This window comes from Ursus arctos, unplaced genomic scaffold (genome assembly GCF_023065955.2).
Source record: "Ursus arctos isolate Adak ecotype North America unplaced genomic scaffold, UrsArc2.0 scaffold_10, whole genome shotgun sequence".
In the NCBI taxonomy this organism is placed as follows: domain Eukaryota; kingdom Metazoa; phylum Chordata; class Mammalia; order Carnivora; family Ursidae; genus Ursus; species Ursus arctos.
Genome location: NW_026622764.1, coordinates 77,372,587 through 77,390,638, shown reverse-complemented (window position 1 = coordinate 77,390,638; position 18,052 = coordinate 77,372,587). Strand labels below are relative to the sequence as shown.

The window sequence follows — 18,052 nt, the reverse complement described above, 5'->3', positions numbered from 1 at the left end:
GAAAAAGATGCAAGAATTTCAAGCACCAGTTTAAAATATAAGGATCACAGATAATATTTTAGAAGACACAAGAATGCAAGTAATGTTTTTATGAACCCTTCCTTAAATCATGAGGATAAACATCAATCAAACAAACAGAAAAGTAGTAACTCATCTATTTAAAATAGGGTTAACATTTAAACATGTGAGGATTACCATTAAAGAACATTAATATGAAATGAAAACATAATATTAAATATGTTCACTCCAGGATTCACTCCAGGATTATCCATGCTCATTCCAGGATTATCCACAACAGTGAAGTATGGAAACAACTTAAGTGTCCATCAATGAGTGAATGGATAAAGATGGGGTATGTATACGTACATATATATGTATATGTACAACATACATGTTTATACACACTCATACACATAATATACAGACACACACACACACACACAATAGAATTTTATTCAGCCACAAGAAAATGAAACCCTACATTTCCAAGAACATGGATGAACCCCGAGGGCATTAAAGTTCAGTGAAATATGCCAAGGAAAGACAAATACTACATAGAACTTATATGTGGAGTCTAAAAAACTCAAAACTCAGAAACAAGGAAGTAGAAAGTGACTGTCAGGGGCTGGGAAGTGGGGAAAATAGTGAGAGGTTGGTAAAAGGGTAAAAACTCTCACCTATAATAATACGGCCTAAGGAGTCAACATACAATGTAGTGACTATAGTTGATAACACTGTATTATATAATTGAAAACTACTACTAAGAGAGTAAAACTTCAATGTTCTGCAACACCAGAAAAATAAACAAAACCAGCTTTTATACTAAAAAAGAAAAAAGTTAAGTTAATGTCATAAATGTAGACAAATCAGGTGCAAAATAAAAGTTGAGAGGAAAAGAGAATGAAGGAGGAATAAATTATGCCTATTTCCTTGGGGTTTTTTTGCCCTTCAGTAATCAGGATCAAAAGATATTTAAAGGCAATTTACTTCCACTACTTGATTTATCAGTACGAAGGCATACATAAACAGTGATAATATAATCATAAAATTCCAGTGGTGGAAGAGGAAAGAGTAATAACAAAATGCACGGTAGAGTTAAATCTCACCTATTGAAAGTTTATAACTATAGGAACAAAGATAATACAAAAATAACCATGAACAAAATTCAGGAACTGCCTCCCATGCTGATGATCAAAAACAGAGAGAGAAGGAAAAAAATAACCTGTAACAGCATAATGGAATTTGGATCTAGAAAGGATTAAATAAACATCAGCAAAGTACAAAAGTATAATTATTAAAACATATTGGTGTATCCAGGAAGAATTAAGATTTACAAAATTTTGTTAAGGTATATACATAAACATTCGTTGAAGCATTGCTTTTAATGGGGCGCCTGGGTGGCACAGCGGTTAAGCGTCTGCCTTCAGCTCAGGGCGTGATCCCGGCGTTCGGGGATCGAGCCCCACATCAGGCTCCTCCGCTATAAGCCTGCTTCTTCCTCTCCCACTCCCCCTGCTTGTGTCCCCTCTCTCGCTGGCTGTCTCTATCTCTGTCAAATAAATAAATAAATAAATAAATAAATAAATAAATAAATAAATAATCTAAAAAAAAAAAAGAAGCATTGCTTTTACTAACTGGAAAAAGAACTAGATATCAATCAACAGAGGATGAGCCAAACTAATTACATCAATTTAACAGAGTATCATGCAGCCATTTAAAAACTGAGGCAGACCTTCTGTAGAAAGTAAAATAGAAAAAAATAAATAGGGGACTTTTTGGTTTTAAATAAATACACATACATATCTACTGACATATTCAAGTTTTCTTTTCATTAAGGGATATACAAAAATAACTGTTGTAATACAGAAGAAACTGTGATTCCTACAAGAAAGCAGAAGGTGGGGCAGGGAAGGAGACACTTTTTCTGTACTATAGGAGTTTTCTATTTCCATGATAGGTCAACTAAAGAGCTGCTTCTGTTTCTGCACAGCCCCAGAACAAAGATTACCTAAAGTCCCTCCTCGACCTGAAAAAACCCTTAGAAATGCTGTATGAAATATAAAATTGTAGAACAAAAGAAAATTGTAAATTAAAAAAAAATTTGCACAAACACTAAAACAAATTTATCACCTTCAGACCTTTGCCGAAATAAATACAAGATGTACTTCAGCAGAAGTAAACCCAGAAGGAGTAGGCTACACTAAACAATGTGCCTTTCTAATATTATAAACCAAAATATTGTTAACAGGAGTTATAAACAAACACACAAAAAGCAATGAAAAAAAAAAGCTTATGGGAAATAACTTTGCAAAATTACTCTGCTTCAAAAGTCAAGCTTCAGGGATGAGGCAAAGCTTCTAAGAGCTCAGAAGAGCTTTATGAGGCCAAAAGAAAATGTTGTTCTTTGTCATCACTATATCCTCAAATACCTCAGTGTCTTCTACAACTGACATTAAAAAATATGTGAAGTAATGACTGTTACAATATTGTTTGTCATCATCAGCAACAAATATCTTGTAGTACAAATGCTTCCATATTTAATCAATGTTATGTCCTAACTATGGCATGACTGTAGATAGTGGCAAAGTACCCAGAAGGCTATGAGCGGAAAACAATCCTTATTGGACAGAGGTACTAGAGTAATCATGGGGCCCAGGAAATCAAATTTTTAAAAATTTCCAAGTTGATTCTTATATGCAACCAAATTTTAAGACCACAAAACCACCGGACTAGATAACCTTGAAGATCTCTCTTCCATCTCTAAGCAGCCAATGATTCTGTACCTTATCTTATAAAACAATTTAAAATTTTCTGTTAGATAGGAGACTTAGTTTATCTTTAACATATTTTATGTTTATCTTTAAACATATTATATAATATAAATGAGTTCAATTTTCTTAGAAGAGTGAACTTACAGAACTGCTAAGTTTAGCGTTCAAATGAAACCAGAAATGTCTGACTAGTTTCTACAGTTGCTGAGCTGGATTTTGTTTTTTTAACTTAGTTTCAGCACAGTTATTTAGTGACTTGGTCATAAATGTTCAACAAACATTTACTGAACAGAAAAAAATAAACAAACCAACCCAGACTTTTAGGAACCAAGAATCTATCAAAAGGATTTAAAGATGAATGATGATAATATTTTTCACCTTTTAAAGAAATACTGGCTCTAGTATAAAATATAGTTTAGAGGAGACCAGGATTAAATAACAATCCAGTAAGGCGGCTACTGAAGAAATCTAGGTTAGCATCCTGGTGCCTTGATCTCTGAGGGTAGCCAAGAGAAGGTAGGTAAATGTTTACTGAAACACTAAATTAAAAAAAGAAAAAAAATTAACAGTAAAATAGAAAGCAATCAAATGCTTATTTTAAGAAATACAAAACTATTATGGATAGTTGAAAAAATGAGTGAAAGGAATAACCAGAAGAAATCATTTAGAGAATTAAAGAACAGAAAAGGGAAGAGAGAAACAATAAAGAAAGACAGGCATAAAAAGAAACCCAGCAAGAGGACAGGGGAGAAATGAGCTTCTAGATATATTTAAGCAGCTTCTCATGTTAGGTATTTGACCAGTGATTATGAGAATAAATGATCACCCATTAGGACTGCTCTTAAAAGTTCAGTTAGCTCTGTCTCAAACATTTAAAATATTCTTGCCAACTACAAAGAATTCAATCTTCATGAATCCCCATATCTCTCAGCACACGTGAATCTTTCTCACCCCGCCAAAGAATATCCATCTGTAATCTTTTGACACACAGTACAATCTTAAATAGCCAGCATTTTTCATAATTCTTTTTTCCAATAAACAAAATCTTTTTTTAAAAGTTTTTGTTTTAATTCCAGTTAGTTAACATACAATGTTATATTAGTGTCAGGTACACACCAAAACAAAATTTGGTATGTGACTTTATGCCAAATCTACACACCAAGAATTATCCACTGTGTTTCTCTTTTTGCCAGCAGAATCAAGTATTTGTTACAGGCAAAATTTAACAACCTTAATAACCTTCAACAATACTATGTATGTAGGTAAAACTTTTTTTTTTTTTTAAGATTTTATTTATTTGACAGAGACAGAGAAGGTACAATCAGGGGGTGCAGCAGGCAGAGGGAGGGGGAGAAGCAGTCTCCCTGCTGAGCAGGGAGCCCAATGCAGGACTTGATCCCAGGATCCTGGGATCATTACCTGACCAAAGGCAGATACTTAACCAACTAAGCAGCCCAGGAGCCCTTTTTTGTCTTTTCACTGAGGGGCTTGAACTCACAACCCTGAGATCAAGACCTGAGTTGAGATCAAGAGTCAGACACTTAACCAACTGAGCAACCCAGGTGCCCAAAAACTTATTTTAATAAGGTATTTTTGCTTTTTATTTTTTTTAAGGAAGTTCTCTTGGAAAAGGGAGATTTTTGTTCCTAACACAGTGAGAGTTCCAACTATCTCAAAACTCCTAACTGGCAACTTAAATAATAACAGGTATCACTGGGAAATATAAACTAGCCTGAAGAAAAAAAAAATCATACCATATCTATATGAAAACCCATTTTTACCTTGCCTCATTAACATTAACTGATGTTCGTGCCTAGCTGCTTCCATTTCTGCTTCCAGTTTCTCTTTGGCTTCTCTGATGTTTCTATCAACCTGCTCACGCTGCTGCTTTTCCATTTCGTCAAGGGCCTTCCATCGAGATGCATACTCAAATTCAAATGTCCCAGGTTGAGCAAAACGTGGCGGCTGTTCTCTTTCCCTAAGTTTACATTTGAAAACATACAGAAAGGTATGTTTAAAAGTCAAAACAACAGATAAGAATTATAAGGACTACCATTTACTAAGCAGTTACAATGTTCACGGCACTGTGTCAGGCAAGTAAGTACTCTGCATGATTTACCTCATGGCAATACTGTAATACATGTTTTAACAACCCTAAGTTTAAGAAACTGCCCAAGGATGTCAGTTAGTAAGAACAGAACCACGACTCGAACCTAAGCAATCTGATACTACAAGTGGCACTCCCCTAATTATCACTTTCAGTAAGGCCTTTCTGGTTTTCACTCAACAAACAATTTTACATAAGGCAATCTGCAACACATGAATCAAATATTGTCTAGAATCAAATATTAATTGTCTAAATTAATTGTCTAGAACCAATTTTTTTTCTAAAAGTAGTAACTTTTAGGGATAGAAATAAAAGCAGATAGTTTATTGAGTGCTATGTGCTAAGTTAATTGGCTATGCCAAAAAATAAAAGCCTCACTTATAAATATGTCTGTTAATTACTGTACCTCAAGAACCTAGCACAGTATCTGATACATCATGTACATTTAACATTTATTTCTTAAATGAATAAAAGATCAGCAAACAAATGAACAAAATTTTTTTAAAAAAATAAGGATCTATGAATGTACCTGAAATTCAAAGAATTTTTTTAATTATTCTTGCCTATCATAGTTTCTATTAAAAAATATTAGTAAAAACATAATGCCTACGCCACCAATGAAAGTATAGATGCCTTGCAATCCTAAATTTTAACTTTTATTTTAGGGTGGGGAGGGGAAGATGGATAGGTGAGACAAATCTGGGAGATAAAAGGGGAGGTTGTCACAGAAGAAAAGATGTAGTAACAAGAAACAGCTTTAAAGATTTTCAGAGGCACATAAGGAAAATCAAAGGTAACCATGATCTGGTATTCTGTATCTAAATATCAGACTTGGACTTTTTCTTTTTAAAATATTGACTGGAAAAGAGAAAGGAATTGGGGAGGGGGATCAACCACCTACTAATTTTTCTGAAAGAATTATTAGTCAGTAGTTCCTAAATCAGACTTTGACTATAATCACAAATATTAAAAAATCTTCATTTTCTCCAAGGGAAACACTATTGAAACAAAATGGAGTTGAGGAGTTAGAACTAAATTTGAATCACTTTGCTTAGGCAGCAAAACTAGAAAAATAATGAGATCTTGTAAGGTTTGCTGGGTAATTAAATCATTATATAAATAAATATTCCTAAATGCATATAAATTCTACTTTTTGTAACACCCTTATAATTCCAGTTCTCTAATTCTTGAATCCAAAAGGATGCTCTAGTTCAAATTTGTAATGGTAAACTATAACCAAAGTCAAGTGACTAGGAAATCATAGTTAGTCTTTGAAAAACAGTGTTGTATAAGAAATTAAAATGCTTCTGAATTACAACTGATTATACAACTGATCCTTCTCCCCTAAAATACTTTCTTCCCTTGCTTCCAGGACACACTGTCAGTTGACCCCCCTATAGCAATGACTACTCCTGGCTCTTGTCTTTGCTAACTCCTCCTATGCTTCCCAACTTCTATATACTGGAGTATTCCAGGGCTCAATCCTTTGACATAGTTATCTATCACATGTGGTAACTGTAGCTCAGAAAACTCATCTAAATTCCAGATGCAAATCCAACTATTTACTTGACATCTCCACTTGGGTGCTGGAAACCATCTCAAACCTAACATGTCCAAAACAAGGTTCCTGAACTTCCTCAAAACTGCTCCTCCAAGATTCTCCAAATCAGTCATTAGCAATTTCCACATTTCCAATTACTTCAGCCAAAAACCATGTAATCATGCTTTTAACTCTCTTTCTCCCATATCCATCAGCAAAATCCAAAGTCTATTTTCAAACTATATCCAGAATCTGGCCACTTCTCCCCATCACCACTGTGACCTCCATTTCAGCAGGCTCCTACTTTACTATTCCCCCCACCCCCGTTTCCACCCTTGGTTCTTTACAAATCTCTTCTTAAAACAGTAACCAAAAACGCTACTATTAAATTTAGGATTAAGTCACTACACTCTGGCTCCTTCCTTTCTGCACTCCTCCCAAGGTCCTATCTCTACCTCCTCCCTACTATTTCCCCTCCTTCCTCACTATGCTCCAGCTAAACTGGCCTCTCTATTGTTCTTAGAACTTGCCAGAGTCCTCCCTCAAGGCCTTTATAGTTACTATTTCCTCTGCCGAGATCATTATTCTTTCTATTCCATCCCACTTCTGATCCTAGCTACCTTCTTCCTCCCCACTCCTTCAAGATGTTAATCAAATGTCACCATCTCCAGTAGGCTTCCCCAACCACCTGCACAAAGCAGCACCTACTCTGCTCCACAGCACCCACTCTCCCCTGTCTTTCTGCTGTATTTGTTTTACTAATTTTATTGTTTATCCTCCTTACCACTCCCACATATAGCATGAATTTCTGGCCTATTTTGTTTACTGATATATCTCCTGCACCAGGCATATAACAAAGCATTCATATTTCTCATTTCAATCAACTACAAAAGAAAAACATTCAACTGCACTAAAAGAACAGTAATTAAAATAACATCCATAAAATATCATTTTGAACATCAGCTCTCAAATCTTAAAATCATACATCCATCTTTTCGTCACGATGAAGAAAAACACCTTTATACATACACCAAGGAATGTAAATTGGTATATTTCTGGAAAACCATTTGCCAGTATTAATCAACATTAAACATGCATACACTTTGCTCTAAGTCTTTACACCTTACGTTAGTGAGTTTTTTAAATAGTAATTCTCATAATTTAATATGTTTTACAGTTTTTGGTTCCTTATTTCTTGTATAACTCTACCACCAGAAATTAAAGCACGGGGAAGGCAAAAACAGTTCAAAGTGGAACTGACAGCACGTGGAACAGTGCCTAACACAAAAGCACTCTAGTATTTGTTGAATTCATGCATGCAAATATTTTAGTTTTATTTATTATAATGAACGACTGGATAAAAACAACACAATATATTCTATTCATACAAGCAATTTACGTAAAAATATTTCTAGAACACTGAGCAAAAAGCAACTGGTAAAATAATAATACACATTCTAAAAATAGGCTACTTTTCTTTTTTACCATTAAGAAGAGTGCTTACCCCCTCGGCTTACACTAAATAACTCCCCTGCTTTACCCCCAACAAAATTCTCCTTTTAACTTATAGTACACCTAAAACATAGTAATTAAAGAAATATTCACAGTATCTAGATTAATTGTTTCTCTAACATAATTACTTATAGTCTCCATCTACATACACTGTCCCAGTTATAAAAGCAGACTTTTCTTTTTTCTTTTATCATTTTATTTTTTTGCCAAACTTTTTTTATAATAACTTTTTATTATGTTATATTAGTCACCATACAGTATATCCTTAGTTTTTGACGTAATGTTCCATGATTCATTATTTGCGTATAACACCCAGTGCACCATGCAGTATGTGCCCTCCTTAAAACCCATCACCGGCTTACCCCAAACCTCCCCTCCCCTCTGAAGCCCTCAGTTTGTTTCCCAGAGTCCATAGTCTTCCATGCTTCATTCCCCCTTCTGTTTACCCCACCTTCATTCTTCCCTTCCTTCTCCTACCAATCTTCCTATTTCTTATGTTCCATAAATGAGTGAAACCATATGATAATTGTCTTTCTCTGCTTGACTTATTTCACTTAGCATAATCTCCTCCAGTCCCATCCATGTTGCTGCAAATGTTGGGTAATCGTTCTTTCTGATGGCTGAGTAATATTCCATTGTATATATGGACCACAACTTCTTAATCCAGTCATCTGTTGAAGGGCTTCTCGGCTCCTTCCACGATTTAGCTATTGTGGACAATGCTGCTATGAACATTGGGGTGCATATGGCCCTTCTCCTCACTACGTCTGTATCTTTGGGGTAAATACCCAGTAGTGCAATGGCTGGATCATAGGGTAGCTCAATTTTTAACTTTTTAAGGGACCTCCACACTGTTTTCCACAGTAGCTGTACCAACTTGCATTCCCACCAACAGTGTAAGAGGGATCCCCTTTCTCCACATCCTCTCCAACATTTGTTATTTCCTGCCTTGTCAATTTTTGCCATTCTAACTGGCATAAGGTAGTATCTCAATGTGGTTTTGATCTGAATTTCCCTGATGGCTAATGATGTTGAACATTTTTTCATGTGTCTGTTAGCCATTTGTATGTCTTCCTTGGAAAAGTGTCTGTTCATATCTTCTGCCCATTTTTTGATTTGATTATTTGTTTCCCGTGTACTGAGTTTGAGAAGTTCTTTGTAGATCTTGGATACTAGTCTTTTATCTGTAGTGTCATTTGTCATTTGCAAATATCTTCTCCCATTCCATGGGCTGCCTCTTAGTTTTTTTGACTGTTTCCCTGGCTGTGCAGAAGCTTTTTATCTTGATGAAGTCCCACTAGTTCATTTTTTCTTTTCTTTCTCTTGCCTTTGGAGATGTATCATGAAAAAAGCTGCTGTGGCCGATAACAAGGAGGTTGCAGCCTATATTCTCCTCTAGGATTTTGATGGATTCCTGTCTCACATCGAGGTCTTTCATCCATTTGGAGTTTATCTTTGTGTATGGTGTGAGAGAGTGGTCATTCTTTTGCTTACAGCTGTCCAATTTTCCCAGCACCATTTATTGAAGAGACAGTCTTTTTTCCACTGGATGTTTTTTCCTGCTTTGTCAAAGATTAGTTGCCCAAAGTAAAAGTAAACTTTTCTAAGTTAACACTCTACCCATATACAAAAGAATAATAACATTCCATGTAGACCAGGCCATTCTATTAACCAGGTTATATGACTGAAAAGAACACCTTATAATCCAACAATACTTGATAACAGATGTGATGTAATAAATACCCTTGACAGCACATATCTAAAATGCCTTTATTAATAAAATCTTACTTATGATATTGTTGGGTTTTCTGCATTAGCTTCTCCGGCAAGCCATCTTCATCATCAAACTGCTCCATAGGCTCCACAATGACTGGACGAGGGGTCCTGGGTAGGTAAAAGTGTAAGAATTAATACAGTGTCTGGAATTAACATCCCCCTAGAAATTCTTTATAATTATTCCAAGATATATACGTGGGAAATTTCTCTCTTGAGAAAAACGTCTCAGAAGTTACTACATATACTCTTAAAATGAGTCAATAAACATTTACTGCATCAGATACAAATAAACATCTAAGTCAGACAAAGATGAATGCTTTTTAGAGCATACCCCCTTCAAGATGACAGAGGAGTAAATTAACATCTTTGAATCTGCATAATCACTGTAGTTAACGTTTACAAATTATGACGGAAAAGAATGAGTACCTAATTCATGTTTTATGTGGAATCATCATCCCCATATCCCACCACCTCAAATTCCTACCTCCCAGCCTCCCTGTGTCTAACCAAGTCTTATTCAGAAAAATCTTTCTAAAACCTAAATGAAGGATGCCTGCCTGGGTGGCTCAGGGTGTTAAGCGTCTGCCTTCAGCTCAGGTCATGATCCCAGGGTCCTGGATCAAGAAACACATCAGGCTCCCTGCTCAGTGAGGAGCCTGCTTCTCCCTCTCCCTGCTTGTGTGCACTCTCTGGTAAATAAATAAATAAAATCTTAAAAATAAATAAGAATAAAACCTAAAATAACATCTAAAATATATCAGCAAAGCAGCCAAGCAAAAGCGAAGGAGGGGAGCCAGAAGACACAGACACGTTCAAGGTGGAGGTTGGGGGTGGGGGGCAACAAGAGTGGGTGATAAAAGATATGACTTGTAAACTCTCCTTCTTTACTACTTTCCTAAGTAAAACAAAAGGATGGGAAAGCTCATTGAGGAAGACAAAACAGGAAAATGAAATAGGTATCAGATGATATGCTGATATTAAAATTTCCTCACTATTATTCATTACCTTTGCTTATAAGGCTTTTATAGCCAAGCACAGGATTTTAAAACCACCACCACTGAAAGTACCCAAGTGTGTGGGGTTTTTTTTAAGTTTTTATTTATTTATTGAGGGCAAGAGAGAGAGAGCACACGAGTGGGGTGATGGGCAGAGGGAGAAGCAGACTCTCTGCTGAGCAGGGAGTCCGATGCAGGGCTTGATCCCGGGACTCTGGGATCAGGACCTGAGCCAAAGGCAGACGCTTACCTACTGAGACACTCAGGTGCGCCCCCCCCACCCATGTGTGTTTTTTAACAATATTCTTTCTTGTAGCTTAGATTGGACTCAGTTCCAAAACGATGCAAAAGTATTTTTACCGTTTTTCCAAATCAGCAAATACAAGGACTGGTGTGTTTTTGGTGATAAAAGAATGCACTGGATCCATTTTTGTGAAAGTAGATTTTGTGGCCTGTCCAAGGAATGGATCAGAGATGATCAGCTGGATGAGAAAGAAGCACCCTAAGGATTTATAGATCCTGTCAAACTGCTGGTGATGACATCATCATCACCACAGCTGGTATTGCTGTCATTACTATCAGCACAATCACCTTCATGTCATCTGTAATAATATCCCTGGGGGTCCTAATCCAGTGGGGAAGAGGCTTTGGTTCTTCCTGCTCCTGTCTTCCAACTGTCACACTCAAGAGTATAGCATATCCATTTGACAGGATCAAACCAGCATCTGTACATGAAGATCCATACCAAGTTTTTGTTTTTTTTTTTAAAGATTTTTTATTTATTTATTCGACAGAGACAGAGACAGCCAGTGAGAGAGGGAACACAAGCAGGGGGAGTGGGAGAGGAAGAAGCAGGCTCATAGCAGAAGAGCCTGATGTGGGGCTCGATCCCATAACGCCGGGATCACGCCCTGACCCAAAGGCAGACGCTTAACCGCTGTGCCACCCAGGCGCCCCCATACCAAGCTTTCTTATGGTTAGTGCCTTCTACTGATATCAGAGCGCCTCCTCTGGTAGTTGTGTTTTGTTAATTACGTTTACTTTTTGGAACTATGTAAGCCTAGCCAAAAATAAAAGATCTCTTTGCCTAAGTTAAATTTTTTTTTCCTTGCTATCAGTGTCTCACTATGCAAATAAGAGTAAATCTATTGCAGTAGTAAATCTGTGCATTAACACAAGGGCTAAGAGGTGAAGAGGTTATCTGGATTCCAAAAGCTTACCTTTACAAATAAATGAAGACCCTGAGAACAACAGAGACTTTAAATCCTAAGCTGTTATTAAAAATGATTACTGGGGGGGCACCTGGGTGGCGCAGTCGTTAAGCGTCTGCCTTCGGCTCAGGGCGTGATCCCAGGGTACTGGGATCGAGCCCCACATCAGGCTCCTCCGCTGGGAGCCTGCTTCTTCCTCTCCTACTCCCCCTGCTTGTGTTTCCTCTCTCGCTGGCTGTCTCTCTCTCTGTCAAATAAATAAAATCTTTAAAAAAAAAAATGATTACTGGGGCACCTGGATGGCTCAGTCAGTTAAGCATTGGACTCTTGATTTCAGCTCAGGTCATGACCTCAGGGTCATGGGATTGAACCCCACAAGGGGCTCCAAGCTCAGCGTGGAGTGTGCTTATTCCTCTCTCTGCTCCTCTCCCCTAATTGCCTGCATTCTCTCGCCCTCTCAAATAAAAAAAATCTTTTAAAAAAAGGAGAGAACGAAAAAAAAGTGGTTATTAAAAATGATTCCTGCGGGGGCCCCTGTCTGGCTCAGTTGGCGGAACATGCAATTCTTGATCTCAGGGTTTGAGTTTGTGCCCCACATTGGGTATAGAGGTTACTTAAAAATAAAATCTTTATTTAAAAAAAAAATGACTCCTGGGCTAGTAAAGACATTGTAAGTATTTTTTTAAAAGATTTATTTTATTTATTTGACAGAGAGATACAGCCAGAGAGCACAAGTGGAATGAATAGCATAGGGAGAAGCACGCTCCCCACTGAGAAGGGAGCCTGATGCAGGCCTCAAACCCAGACCCCTGGGATTGTGACCTGAGCCAAAGGCAGATGCTCAACCGACTGAGCCACCCAGGCAGCCGCTAGCAAAGACATTTTTGAGAGAAGAAGCAGGTGTGGAATACCTTGGGGGTGATGGGCACAATGGGATTATAGAAACCTCAGATAAACTGAGTGGAAACCCAAAACAGAAGAGCCTTACAGGCCTCAATTTCAAGGGTGATTACTCATATTCAACATCTAAAAAACTGAAAGTGTGATAAAGAATGAGTAAATACAGCCTCAAAGATCACAAGCAACCCAATTAAGTAGAAGAAAACAGCTGAGAGTTCCCGAGCCCATGGGAGGATGTGGTACTTCTAAGAGGACCCAAAGAAGCCCAAGGACAAATAGAAGATGTACTATACTGACCACTTACCCACGGGAACCCATTGCAGGACCCAAACATCAGAATAATAATAGGGCCAGATAAGAATTACACCTCAGCAGAGGCCAACAAAGACAAACTCAGCTCTCCCCCCACACTCAATACCAGAATGCCACTAGTCCCCAGGAGAAACATCAGAAGAGGAGACTCAAGAAGAAAAACATACTAAGCAAATCATTCACACTCAGAACATGACAGAAATACTAAGAATTGACAAGATTAATTTTATAAAGTCAAGGAAATGGTGAACAAAATTAGAGAATAAAATGACATCTCTACTATACTCTCAAATAATGTTGAGTTTGTAACTATAAATTTTCAGCTTTCAACAACATATGAATATGGGCCACCAGACACACTAATACAGGGGGGTGAATAGAGCCCTCTGAGACAAAACCTGACCAATACAAACAAATGTTATATATTTATACCTTGTTATAGAATTTCATTTCTAAAGAGATACATGAATGAGTGAAGATCAGTTAGTCACAACCACATTCATCATATTATGTAAAACAAAAAGACCATGTGTAGTGTTCAAGAGAAGTCCTTAAGGGACTCTTTCGGGTTTTGTTGTTGTTGTTGTTGGATTATATGCTAAAATGTGAACATTTATGGTTTCACTGTATGCACCACTCCCTGTAAAAATCCCCCTTGTCCATTATCTCACACGTCTTGTTTATTTCACTTTGACCTTCTGGTGTTAAAAAAAAAAGTTTCCTTTTTTTAAAGATTTATTAAAGTGAGAAAAAGAGCGCATGCGAGTGAGGGGAGGGGCAGAGAGAGAGGGAGAGAGAGAATCTCAAGCAGACTCCCCACTGAGCTTGGAGCTGGAGTCCAAATGCAGGGCTCAATCTCCCAAACCATGAGATCATGAACTAAACTGAAATCAAGAACTGGATGCTTAACCAATTGAGCCATCCAGGTGCCCCTAAAAAGTTTTTAAAACCTAACAAATTCTGTGTATAAGTACAATTAATTTACTCCTTTTATAAACATAGGAAAATATTTCATAGAAAAAAAGACTGAGGGGCGCCTGGGTGGCACAGCGGTTAAGCGCCTGCCTTCGGCTCAGGGCGTGATCCCGGCGTTATGGGATCAAGCCCCACATCAGGCTCCTCCGCTGGGAGCCTGCTCTTCCTCTCCCACTCCCCCTGCTTGTGTTCCCTCTCTCGCTGGCTGTCTCTATCTCTGTCAAATAAATAAATAAAATCTTTAAAAAAAAAAAAAAGAAAAAAAGACTGAAAGGAAGCAAATCAAATTGGTCAACCATTAATGTTAAATCTGGAGTTGTTACCTGTAGAGTTTTTCTCCTCCTCACTTTGCCTCCAAATTAACCAATCATTAGTTTGGCTGTAATACTGATACTTGTCCATAGGAAGTTTTATGTAAGTCAGTCAGTCCTGTGAAATCCTATCATTTGGAAGGGACCTCTGATCATGTTTCATAAACATTTCTTCAGATTTTCCTTTCTGCTAGATATACACAATTTTACACAAAATGAGTCACCTATCCATGCTTTCTTCAGACACCCTGTATCACTCAATAAAAAATGGCACCATTTCAGATGTATGCATGCACCATAATTTTTTAACCATACATACTGGTGGGACATTTAAAGTTTCCATGTTTTCTGAAATGGTACATAATGATTAACATATTTGTGACTGACTTTTCCTCATTTGTTCAAGTATCTCTTTAGAGGCAGAATGGTGAGAACAAGGGGTTATATATACAGTACTAAAAACAAAACAGCTTAAAAGATGATGCAACATTTTGTGTGTGGAATTAAAAGCTGATTATGTAATGATAACAATTTCACTACTAAATAATCCTAGTAGATATATACCATTTTGCAGGATTTTTTCAATTTTAGTTTTTAATATAGTTGAGAATTGAAGAATAATGATAAAATAACTCCTAGAATGATGAAATAAGATGTTTTATGATAGAGGAAAAATAAAATGAGTAGGACCTGATATTATCTTAGATTATAAAATGACCCAATCGACCCATATGGTAAATTATAAGGAAAAAAAAAAGTTTAAGTATTCTTTTTGTTCTTTTGAAGACCTCTAAGAAATAATAAAAAATTGATCTTCACAAATAATTAAGACTTCTCAAAAAAGAAAGTATAAAACTAAAACTGGACCCAATTGACACTGACAGTATAATAAGGCTTAAGGGTGCCTTTCTGGAAAGGTAAGGAGCAATTTATACTTCCACCACCAGCACATATGCCTAGATAACTCTTGTGTTTCCTATTTATATAAGCAAAAGCGGTATTACAAAGCTGTTTTTATTAAAGAAATATTTCTTCTGAATCTAAAAGAATCCCATTTAATGGAAAGCTGTGATGAAGCAAATAAAATGATGGAAAAGTAATCCTTTTGAAGTAGAAGTATAAAATAGGAAAGGTATAAAAAAATTATTAATGGAACAATCACTTGTGTGCAGAAAAAGAGTTAACAAAATGGGCCTGAAACGGCTATCCCACCACCCTAAAAGATAAGGCTGATTTTCTGTGCCGAAACTATGCAAACTCTGTGGTTTATGCTGAATATAAACCATCTAAGTTTATTTCCTTCATGGAGTCCTAAATTTTGGTATTTGCTAGGTAGAGGAAACTTATAAAACTGACCTCTACCTCTACCCCACCAACCCTTTACACACACCATTGGGGTCAGTTAAACTTTACTTGGTAGTTAACACTTCATTCTGTTGTCTCAACTAATTGCTGGAGGAATTAAGTCCTGTGTTACTCAACTGGAAAAGGACTCTTGCAAGTAACAAGAATTTTATAACAATTTGTTACACTGTTTTATTTATAGAAAATAAATATACACATTTATTTATATGCTAAATTTATTTATAAATTTTTGAGCAGTTGTTAGCATAGATGCATAGCCAAATGCTCTGCCATAAACAGATGTGGGGTTTGCAACTTTAGTTTGTATTTTTATTGAGATATAACTCACACACCATAAAATTCACCATTTTAAAGTGTAGAGTTCAGTGGGCTTTGTATGTATAACCATCACTATGATCTAATGCCAAAACATTTTCATCACCCCAGAAAGAAACCCCAAACTCATTAGCTATCAATTCCCCATTTCCCTGAACCTCTGGCAACTACTAGTCCACTGCCTCTGTGGTATATATGCCCTTAAGAAAAATTTGTTTAGGACGTATGGCTGGCTCAGTCATTTGAGCATGTGACTCTTGATCTCAGGGTCATGAGTTCAAGCCTCATAAAGATTACTTTAAAAATTATAATAAAGAAATTTTTTTCTTGAGTGTTACATTTCCTGGTGTCATTAGTCTTCATAAAATAACTACATACTAATCCACTATAAATATGATCTACTTAATCAATTCTCTATTAAGAAATTCAGATTTGGCCAATATTTTGTTATTAGAAATGAAGTAATAAACCACATATAAAGTGATACACCAAACCTTTGAGTCAAAATACTTAAAATATACCTCCAACAGTCAAAGAATCTTAAAGTTTTTATAGTCAGTAACCAAATCCCTCCCAGAAAGAGTAACCAATTTCCATCAGCGCCAGGAGTTATAAAATACTCGATGTAACTTAACTTTCACTCACTGGGTATTTTTAAATCTTTGCCAATATATTAAAAAAAAAAAAAAAGATTTAGTATGTCTCTGATTACCAACAAAAGATTTAAGTATCTAGCTGTCAACCCTAAAAAATGTGTCTCTCATGAGTCAAAAGAAAGCACAGAATTATAACTTAAGACTCTGAAGAGAAGGGATAGGAAGCAAAACATTCTTTTTCTCCCAAAAAGAAAAATAAAAGCAACAAATAACTAGCAAATAAAGTAGTGCTACACACAGCAAGGATTTGAGCTACATCATACAACACAGATCAAGAAGTTTCCTTCAAAGTTACTCTTTACAATTAATCTTGCCCTCATGAATCTTTAATTTTCTAATAAAGTTTGGGTTATCAAAGTTCAATTCGTTTAAAAAAGGAACCATTTAAGAGGCGCCTGGCTGGGTCAGTTGGAGTGTGTAACTCTTGGTCTTGGGGCTGTGAGTTCGAGCCACAGGATGGGTACAGAGATCAATTAAATAAATAAAATTAAAATTTAAAAAAAAAGGGAACCATTTATTTAAGTTTTTTCCATGGAAATTCCAGAATACATTTGCCACAAAATCTATACCCAGGAGCAGAGGCTAGCTGGCTCAGTCAATGGAGCATGCAACTCTTGATCTCAGGGTTCTGAGTTCAAGCCCCACACCGGGTGTAGAGATTACTTTAAAAATTTTTTAAACTTAAGAAAAAAAAAATCTATACCCAAGAAACAAAGAGCAACCAAACATTTATGGTCGATAATGTTCACCACAAGCTTAGTTATTACAGCAAAAAAAGGGAAACAACCTTAATGTCTAATAATGGAATGTCCATTGTCCAAAAAAGGAATGATTAAGTGTGGCATAGCTGTAACAAAATACCATGCATTTTTAATAATATCAAAAAGACTCGCAATATAACAGTCAGGAAAACTTTATAAAAAGAAAAGGATGCTTACTAATGAGAGGAAAATCTTGTATTTATTATCATAAATAAATAAATCACAAAGTAGGCTGGTGATGTAAAGGCAAGAGTCTAAAATAAAATGTCTTGCAATCTTCACTCCTACAAAGCTAAGAGTTTAACAGTATAAACCCTCAAAAGCCTACAAGGAAAACAAATCCAAAATGAAGCAATTCTGAAAAATACTTGTCCTGGACTCTTCAAAAATGTCAATATCACAACACTGACATTCTTCTCACTTGGGAAACTTAAGATAAAAAGAAATTACAGCCATAACAACTAAATTCAATGTGTGATCTTTGAATAATAGATTATAAACAGTTATAAAGGACACTATTAAGGAATAGAGAAATTTCAATACAG

The 18,052-nt window shown here is 36.3% G+C and overlaps 1 protein-coding gene across 3 annotated transcripts in view; it reads right to left on the bottom strand.

Moving 5' to 3' along the window:
* Positions 1-18,052, bottom strand: part of PSPC1 (paraspeckle component 1) — a 101,093-nt gene that overhangs the window by 67,005 nt on the left and 16,036 nt on the right. For all 3 annotated transcript variants that reach the window (XR_008958478.1, XM_048215741.2, XM_057309846.1), the window contains exons 3-4: positions 9,719-9,814; positions 4,553-4,749 (exon numbers count right to left, since the gene is read on the bottom strand). Coding sequence is in view for 2 of the 3 variants with exons in the window: in XM_048215741.2 (XP_048071698.1) it covers positions 4,553-4,749; positions 9,719-9,814 (293 nt within the window). In the remaining variant the exon portion in view is untranslated. The remainder of the gene's footprint in view (positions 1-4,552; positions 4,750-9,718; positions 9,815-18,052) is intronic.